This window comes from Drosophila arizonae, chromosome 2, assembly GCF_054131065.1.
Source record: "Drosophila arizonae isolate 15081-1271.41 chromosome 2, UAZ_ARI_1.0, whole genome shotgun sequence".
NCBI classification, from domain to species: domain Eukaryota; kingdom Metazoa; phylum Arthropoda; class Insecta; order Diptera; family Drosophilidae; genus Drosophila; species Drosophila arizonae.
In genome coordinates, this window is record NC_142922.1 from 15597295 (window position 1) to 15605702 (window position 8408).

The 8408-nt window shown below is 36.7% G+C and overlaps 2 protein-coding genes and 1 long non-coding RNA gene across 4 annotated transcripts; 2 read left to right on the top strand and 1 right to left on the bottom strand.

The window, feature by feature from the left end:
• Positions 1-5465: 5465 nt before the first annotated feature.
• Positions 5466-7212, bottom strand: LOC149270407 (uncharacterized). 2 transcript variants are annotated; one of them, XR_016271641.1, is made up of 4 exons: positions 7071-7212; positions 6529-6992; positions 6261-6474; positions 5466-6206 (listed from the first exon to the last, which is right to left on the bottom strand). It is a non-coding gene; the product is annotated as an uncharacterized LOC149270407 (long non-coding RNA). The 2 variants fall into 2 exon arrangements; XR_016271640.1 differs by having other exon boundaries at positions 5466-6474.
• Positions 5575-6303, top strand: LOC149270408 (uncharacterized). The gene is made up of 2 exons (XM_089476383.1): positions 5575-5712; positions 5779-6303. The coding sequence occupies exons 1-2, from the start codon at positions 5575-5577 to the stop codon at positions 6295-6297; spliced, it is 657 nt and encodes a 218-aa protein (XP_089332509.1). The 3' UTR covers positions 6298-6303.
• Positions 6813-7825, top strand: LOC149270409 (uncharacterized). The gene is made up of 2 exons (XM_089476382.1): positions 6813-7022; positions 7089-7825. Exons 1-2 carry the CDS (start codon positions 6834-6836, stop codon positions 7602-7604), a joined length of 705 nt encoding a protein of 234 aa, XP_089332508.1. The 5' UTR covers positions 6813-6833; the 3' UTR covers positions 7605-7825.
• The last annotated feature ends 583 nt before the right edge of the window (positions 7826-8408 follow it).

Consider the following 8408-nt stretch of genomic DNA (forward strand, 5'->3'; position numbering starts at 1 on the left):
CACATTTCAAAAACAGTTTCCAGGGCATAAATCACTTAAATGCCTCAACAGCTCTGCAAACGGGAACAGTTCGATTTGCCAGATTCCAAGTACATTTTTTCATACACCTACAAAGGGTATATTGACTCAGAGATGTCGTTTGTTACCAAAGGGAAAATTATTTAAATTACTAACTTCAAGAAGTCTTAAGAAATTAAAGTTGAATTTAATTTAAATTAAAATGTAATTACGAGGTATAAATTTTAGATGTAATTATTAATATTAATAATAAATTTTACAAAAATTAAATTCGCAATTAAATTAATAATAAGTATATAATTATATGTATATCTCTTTTAGCTAATTTACCTCTGAATATTTCTTCTATATTTTCTAGGTATAAATGTTGATAAATATGTTTGTTTGCATAAGCTTCGTAGATCAATTTCTCTTGTCTCTATTCGTAATATATATAAGAAATGACTTAGGTCTTTTAGCTCTTCTAGTTTTGTTTTATTATCTGATAAAAGAGTATACTAAATAGATATGCAAGAGTATTGGAGTCATTTAATAATTTCTTTTTTCTTTCCTTGTGACTCGTAGAGCAATTCGTTTCAAGTTTTATCATAGGCAAAAATTGATTTTTTGTTGTTTTCCTTTTCGCCCCGTTTTTTTTTTGCTTTTTTGCTGCCCAGCAAAGAGAAATAACGATAAATTGAGCAAATGTCAGTGCGGAGCGCGCCTCGGAATGGCCAGCTTTGTGGCTGCAGAGTTGAGTTATGGCTGCACTTGATATGTGGCTGACATGCCAGTCAAGAGCCGCCCCCCTGCGGCAGTCCCTCACAGGTTAGCTCTTACCTGTCAGGGCGTAGGTGGTTGAGCAGCTATATCGTATATCAGTTAGCTTCATCTTCATCTTTGCAGACCTGCTGCCTTGTTGTTGGCCATATCGTCGCCTAATTTGCCCAAAATTGAGATTTATTGTCAACAGCTTTACGGCAAAAGACTTTGCTCAGCCAGCAAATCGATCGAAAATTACGAAATTTTGAACCCGTTAGAGCTTTCAGTACTTTGCATATTTACTCATATTTTGTCAGTGAGTTTTTTTGTAATTAATTATGATTAATGACTAGCTAATGACTGGCGCGCACAGCTCTTCTGCATTAAGAAAGTTCAAGAATCCAATCGAAGTTTTCGCTTTAAATTCGAACATATTGCAAACTCAAGGACAATTTCACGCAACAAATGCTTCGATTAAAATATAAAGCGAAATCTCATGAAGGGATTGGCAATAAAAAAAACACGCCCCGCTCATATGTGCAAAAAGTATCAAGAAGAGCATGCACATATATACGTATATATATAGCAGATATAAATGTATATGTATCTATGTTTATATGAAGAAACATAGAAATTCACCCAGAAGCAAAAAACTTTATTTGATATTTGTGCGAGCACGACAATGAATAATAACTACACACATCGAATGCATCTGGTAAAAAAAAAAAAAAATCGAAGCAAATACAAAATACAGAAAAGAGCTAAGCAAACACCCTTCAGTTGTAGATGGTATAGGGGTGCCATTCGCAACTCTCGCTCAGTACTTTGCTTTAATAGCGAATTCTGTTTATTTATTTAAGTGTGGTTAGCAGTTGCACTCAAGTGTGGGGGTCGCAAAACGTCAGGGGTCGCGAGGTATAGAAAATAGAAAATGGTTCTTCAAATGTGACTTGATTTGCGTGAAATAAGTTTTGAGCACATCGAATCGGAGCACATTTGGGAGAGAAATATTTGAGAATGTGTCTTCATAATGATGCTTAGAGACTTTTATGGAGTCTCTACATACATATAGAAAATTAAAGATAAAGCACTCAAGCAACTGTAGAAAATAGTATAATCGTAAAATACTAATGCAAAAATAAATATACATATAGCTATTTCTGGTCTATTCTACAATCCCTAAGAAATCGTTATTAACAATTAATGTATAATAGGTTTACATATATATAGCTTCTTAATCAACTGATTTCAGCAACATAAAGTTCTCCATTATATGATTGTTATCTTGTCGAGCCCTTAAATAGATTAGATAATGTAATATCTACTTTTATATTTTTCCTGCTTTGCCTTGACTTTAAGCGACCAACACGCACACAAAGATGCTGAAGGAGAATGCAATAAAACTTGAGTAAATAATTTGCCGAAGTATCAGTGCGCTGCCGCCATATTGTTTACACCGTTAGCTGCAGCAGACGCCATTTTGTATTGCACTGGTATTTATTTGCCATTGCGAAGGACTTTTGTGTCATATTTATCAACGTCTGTGGCAAATAATTTTATTAACTTTCGCACAGAAACTTTAACTTAAATTGGGAGTGAGAGAGAAAGAGAGAGGGTGGGAGAGAGAGAGAGAGAGAGGGAGTGTGAGCTAAGGAGACTGTGAACTGTTCACGAAAAGTTTTGCGTAGAAACAGGTACAGTGTCTGAGCCTCTCTCAGTCTGAGCCTCGTAATTGTGGACCCCAGCCCAGCTGTCCGATGTCCGGGCGTGTGGCAGTCTACTTTATGCTCTACTAGGTACTATCTGTAGCGCATATTTTATTATTATCGTTTGCGCAAATAAATAGACTTTTGCGCAAATTACAAAAGGGCACAACTAGCTCGGCTAGCTGTGCGTTGAGCAACGTTGGCAACTCTGGCGGAATGCATCCGATGCCGTTTGTTGTCGCTGGCGACAAAAACTTTGCCCAGATCTAATCAAAAATTCACTTAAAAAGTTTGCGCTTGCCCTCAGTTCCACGGCCAGCCGGTGCGAAACAACTTCAAGTGCAGGCCCCATTTGTCCCTCAGCCCGACCCCAACGAATTGTTGCAGTTCCATTGTTGCAGGCGACGAGCGCCTTATAAATTGTGCTCTTTGCTGTGCGCCAAGGTGAAAGTTAAACAATCAGCGATCATTTCAAGCAGCTTTTAATAACTGCAAAAGCGCAAACGATGCAAAAAGTGCTTTAAGCTTTCGCAAAGTTTCTGTAATTTTCAGCTGGATTTAAAGCTTGCTAATGCCGAGAAATTGACTGCAAAGATCTGAATTTTATTAAAATTAGTTATGATATGCATTGCATTGCCTCTGATTAGTCGCTTTTAAATAAGATTCTTGACTTGAATAGAAAACAATAATTATTTACAATAACTAAATAACACATTAATAGCTTTCGATATATTTTGGGTTAAAGTGCTCACATGGAGGAATTCGGGAAAATTTAGGCACATCAAAATAATATTGTCTCCAACAAATCGTAGCTAGTCAGATTAGGATTAAGACTAACTATTAAGTAAAACAGAATAAAACATGTTTTTGTATGGGCCACTCTAAGCCATTCCAAGCCACGTTTTGTTTTTTTACGAAGGCAACTTGTCGTTTTCTTCATTTGACACAGGACTTCAACAACAACGTCCATTCGCCTTGAGTTTCAATTTCATACTGTACTCTATTCCGTAGGTAAGGGCAGTACCGAAATTAAACGGAGCGATCATTGGGAGAGCGACATTTCACCGTTCCAAGCTGTTCTCACAGTTTTAAGTGGCACTCTCTTTACCCATAATTACTTATACCAATGCACATTCAAATAATTTAATACACAGTTTAGTAAGGCAAGTCAGTTCTTAACATAATTATTTAAAAATTATTTAATATTCATAGCAACAATTTGATTTTAGAATAATTTTACAATTATATAGATCGTTTAATTAGACAGAAATACATATGTAAAATAATTCATTTTACATTTTATATTGCAGAATTTTAAATAATCTGTAGGCTCATTCACTAATCGAATATACATGAATATATGTATATTTATTCTACTTGCCCGCTTTTCAAAGACACACGCACATTCAGCTTTTATCAATTTATTTAGTATTATTATTTATTCATTTATTTTTAATGGTTTAACTGCCACCGCAAGATGCGAATTACAGCTAGGCAAATAAATTAAATTACATTGATTGGCCAACTGTCAGCTGCAAGAGCTGCAAATGGACTCGATGTGAGCAAGTTAGAATAATCACCATTTACACTTCAGACTGTCTCATCTCCGGCAGAGCGCTCATTGAGTGGCATAAATAAAGCGACGATTTCAATAAGCAACAGAGAAATAAAAGTGCGGGAATCAACCAACCAAATTGAGCAACTGCAACTCCAAGCAAGTTTAGTCAAAATAGTGGAGCCGCTTGTCCCTTTCCCAGCTGTTCGGGCCATGATGTTGCCAAACAATGCGCCAACAAATTGCAACAAAAATTTCTGCTGCAATTTCAAGATTTTCAAGTGCAACGTTATAAAAGACGCTGACGGAGAGCCTGTGCTGCCTGGCTGCTGACGCTCGAAATACCCTGTAAATGTAGGATATGAGTATGCTAGAGTAAGGTAAATTAATAATATATGTGCAGTGGAAGTATATATTTTTCCCGTCTACGTATGGGATATATTATAATGCAAAGCGCTGCTCAATTTAAATATAAATATAAAATTACTTATCGTGTATATACAGGACAACTACTAATTTAACTATTCTGACGTATATATCCTATTTATTCGTAATTCAAATATACAATAATTTACAGGGTATGTACTCGTCTCTATTCTAGCAAATTGTTGCAAAATTTCAAATAACTTGCAATCAAGGTGCAGAGGCTACTTGCACTTCCTCTCCGTCTGCCTCTCCCACTTAGTGCAACGTCTGCGTATTGCGGCATGGGCTGAGTGGGCGTGGCTGGCTGGTTTTTCCTAAACGCTGTCGCGTCTGGAAATCAATTTAAGTTAACTCAAGTCTATTGTTTCAGCGTCTGTTCGCGCTTTAACCAGAGCTCACAGTCTCCTTTCATTCCATTTCACGGAAGAGCAGCAAAGAGAGACAGAGAGAGAGAGAGAGAGAGAGTGAGAGCGATAAAGAGGGAGGATAGGGATGTGTCGCGGGAGCAGGCTCTTTGTAGCTAGGAATTTTTATGAGCTGTCGTCGGGGACGACATCGGCCTTCTATCCAGCAACTTCAGACTGCGACTGGCTTGTTAATATTTCACCTAGATTGATACTGGGGAGCTCTAGAGTTTCGAGGGGAGGGCAAGGGACAAGGGGCAAAGGAATTTCATTATATGCAGCCAAAGCCAAAGGACAAAGACATGTTTTTAATAGTTTCGCATGTTTGCGCTGCCTGCTTTATTCAGTATCATTTTTTTTTTTTAGCTCGATCTTTTTTTTTTATATATATATTTTTTCTGTTAGGGTAGAAGTTGCCAGCTTTTTGCTGCAGCTGCATATTTAAGCAGCGAGCTCGGCAAACAAAATGCATAATTCTTTTGGTTTTGGGTAAGACTAAAGTTAAAGCTGTTAAGGTATTAAAAATAGTAAATAAAACAGCGAGTTTAGGCAGATTCCGAAGAGTTGCTACTAAAGGCAAGTTCCAAGAAATTGAATAGAGAAATAAAAACATAGTAAACAAAATTTAACTTTATTAAAAATATATCAGATACTCGAAAATCAATTGCACGAACTGGACTATTTGGACATTGAAGTCTTTGTAGAGCAGTGATAACTTCTTCGAATGGAGGTAAAAATATTTATACTGCTATTCCCTGTGCTGATTTGGTTGGATAGCGTTTCATCGAGGGACTCTCCTTTTGATCAATTTATATTGGATTGTCAAAGTAACCCCAAGGGCATGCCGCTCGAATTGAAGCTTGTAGGTTGACATCAAATCAATGTAGATATAGGTATACATATTGATTGGATTCGAATCGATTTACAGCTTAAGGGCGTATGGCATGAGGTGGCCCGTTTCCCCAAGTCCTATGCCGTAACCTGCTTGTCGGTGGAGTTTCCGGAGAGTGCGAGCCCAGATCTGAATATCAAGTTGTCTTACGTAAGCCACATGGGTCGAAAGGCTAAAAGAGTCGAGGACGCGGTTACATTTCAAATGGACGATCTCATCAAGAACAGCATATTTCAGACGGAATATCAGATGCGCGATACGAAAACATTTTTGCGTTATGTGATAGTCTATACTGATTACGTAAATATCTCCTTGGTTTGTGGCTCTTCGCCAATCACACCCTTCGCAATGATAAAAATATTTTCGCGTAACGAAACATTGGACTCCAACATGAAGGATTTCGTAAATCAGCAACTGAAGAAAACTCCACTGAAACGGGGTTTCATGTGGCTGGATAATTCCAACTGTGATAGAGCAATCTGCGTATTTGTCAGCTCAAGAATTATTCAAACACTTACTATTGCATTTTCACTCTTAAATATATACATAATTTGATAGTATATGAAATTTTACAATCTTTAATTGGTAGAAAAAAAAAGTTTTCCTTGCAGCGGTGAAAATGTGAATTTAAATGCATATAGATAAGATCGTATATATTAACTAATCTTAACTATTTACAATAATAAACCAAGGTGTGACGCCTCCTTCTGGCTGCATAATACTCGCCAGCAACTGAAATATATCGAATGTAAAATAATGAATAATGAATATAACTACAATATCTACCTAGCTGAAGATGACGATATATATATAACTGTTGATCCGGATATGGAATAGGTCAATAGCAATCCAGTTATTTTTTTTTTCAGTTAACCGAAACCAATAAGCACTTTTCACTTCGTGAGCGAGTAAACATAACACATCATGTTATGGGAATATTCACTTTTACAAGAACCCAATAAAAGTCGGAATATAGATAATAGATCGATAACCTAATCTCAACTATATTTTTCGACATATCTGGTGTCTGGGCTGCAGCAATATATGTGTAGAGCCATTTGATAAGCCAAGTTATATCAATTGGCCGTCACATGAGTCAGTCGTTAGTCAAGTTCGGAAGGGTGCAGAACTTTGGTATGAAAACGAATATAATTGGCCTGTTGCTCTTGGCATTGAGTTGGATGCAATGTGTGCAATCGCAGCTACCAAACTTACCGGAGCTGCCGGCGGATGTGAATTGCCTGACAGAACTGAAACGAGACCCAATTGATCTAACAGCTGTAAGTTGGCTGTGTTGAAGGCATGCTCCTCTGGGAGGTGATACTAACCTGATTTCTCTTGCACAGATGTCGGGGTATTGGTACGAGATTGTTCGCGCTCCGAATATGGATATTATGAAGTGTTTGAATGTCTCTGTGCCGTCGACTGCGGATACGGAATTGAACCTTCAATTGGAGTATATCGAGACGATTGATCCGAAAAAGCCATGGATAGTTAAGGAGACTCTGTCGTTTCCCTGGGATGAGAATACTTCGAACGGCGTTTTTCAACTCCAATATGATTCGCCATTAATGAACCTAACGCTCACCTATAAAGTTCAGTTCTCTGATCCCAAACGCCTGGTCATCCTCTGCGGCTATGCGGCCTCAGCGTCATTGCCAATCGTCAAAGTATTCGCACGCCAGCCCGAGATCCCTAAATACCAGATGGTTTTAATTAACAATCTGGTGCACGCAAGTGGCTATGCCGATGATATTATTTGGACGGAGCAATCGCCGGATCGCTGCAATGCGGCAGTTCGTCCAGAAATGGCAATCCTAACCATATTCGCCTTGGCTATTATTCGAATTCTGGGTAACTAGCGTGGGCTTATCGTTATATTACCAGGAAATGCTTCCAAGTAATGCTTTGTTATTATTGTAGTTGGTGATTAGTCGTAATTTTAGAGTGTGTGTGTGTGTATTATTATTTATAATATATAATATAATAATATTTATATTTATTATATAAATATCTACTGTACTTTGTATATAATATTCTGTGTAGAGCACAAACTGATTATAAATGCCGTTCAACAATTTTATATACACATGTGAAATTTATAAAAGTTTAGTTGTTATGTATTGTTTCTTATTATATATTGTATTGCTTATCTGAATTAAGAAAAAAGTGTTCCTTATTTAAATCTTATCGTATTTTTAATAAGAACAAAATATTATAAGTTCCACATACAGCTTTTTATGAGCTCCCTAATCATAAAGATAGCAAATAAAATTTGTTTAAATATTACACATTCAAAAATTACATCAATTAGTTTCAGGAAGTTTTAAGGTATTAACTTAGATCAAATAATATTTGTATATTCTTGAAAAACTTTAATTGCATTCTAAGACTGACAATACAATTTTATTTATTTTTTTTTTGCCATACGATAAGATACCCATGTTTATAGAGCATATATAAAAATTCAATTTGTAGTATTCATATTATGCATGTGACTCAGTCAGTTGTCATTTAGTGAACGACAACTGACTCTCTAAGTCTTTCACTCTTTCTCTCTCGCTCTATCTCAATGAGTGTGTCTATAAATTCAGTCTCTTAGCCTTTCTCTCTCTATCTCGCTCTCTCTCTCTCTCTCTCTCTCTGAAAGTTTCTAAAAGGTATAG

Bases quoted from the DNA above. Each gene is read 5' to 3' on its own strand.
- LOC149270408 (XM_089476383.1), top strand. From the start codon at position 5,575: ATGGAGGTAAAAATATTTATACTGCTATTCCCTGTGCTGATTTGGTTG. The intron at 5,713-5,778 runs GTAGGTTGACAT...ATCGATTTACAG, and splicing joins TGCCGCTCGAATTGAAGCTT to CTTAAGGGCGTATGGCATGA.
- LOC149270409 (XM_089476382.1), top strand. From the start codon at position 6,834: ATGAGTCAGTCGTTAGTCAAGTTCGGAAGGGTGCAGAACTTTGGTATG. The intron at 7,023-7,088 runs GTAAGTTGGCTG...TCTCTTGCACAG, and splicing joins ACCCAATTGATCTAACAGCT to ATGTCGGGGTATTGGTACGA.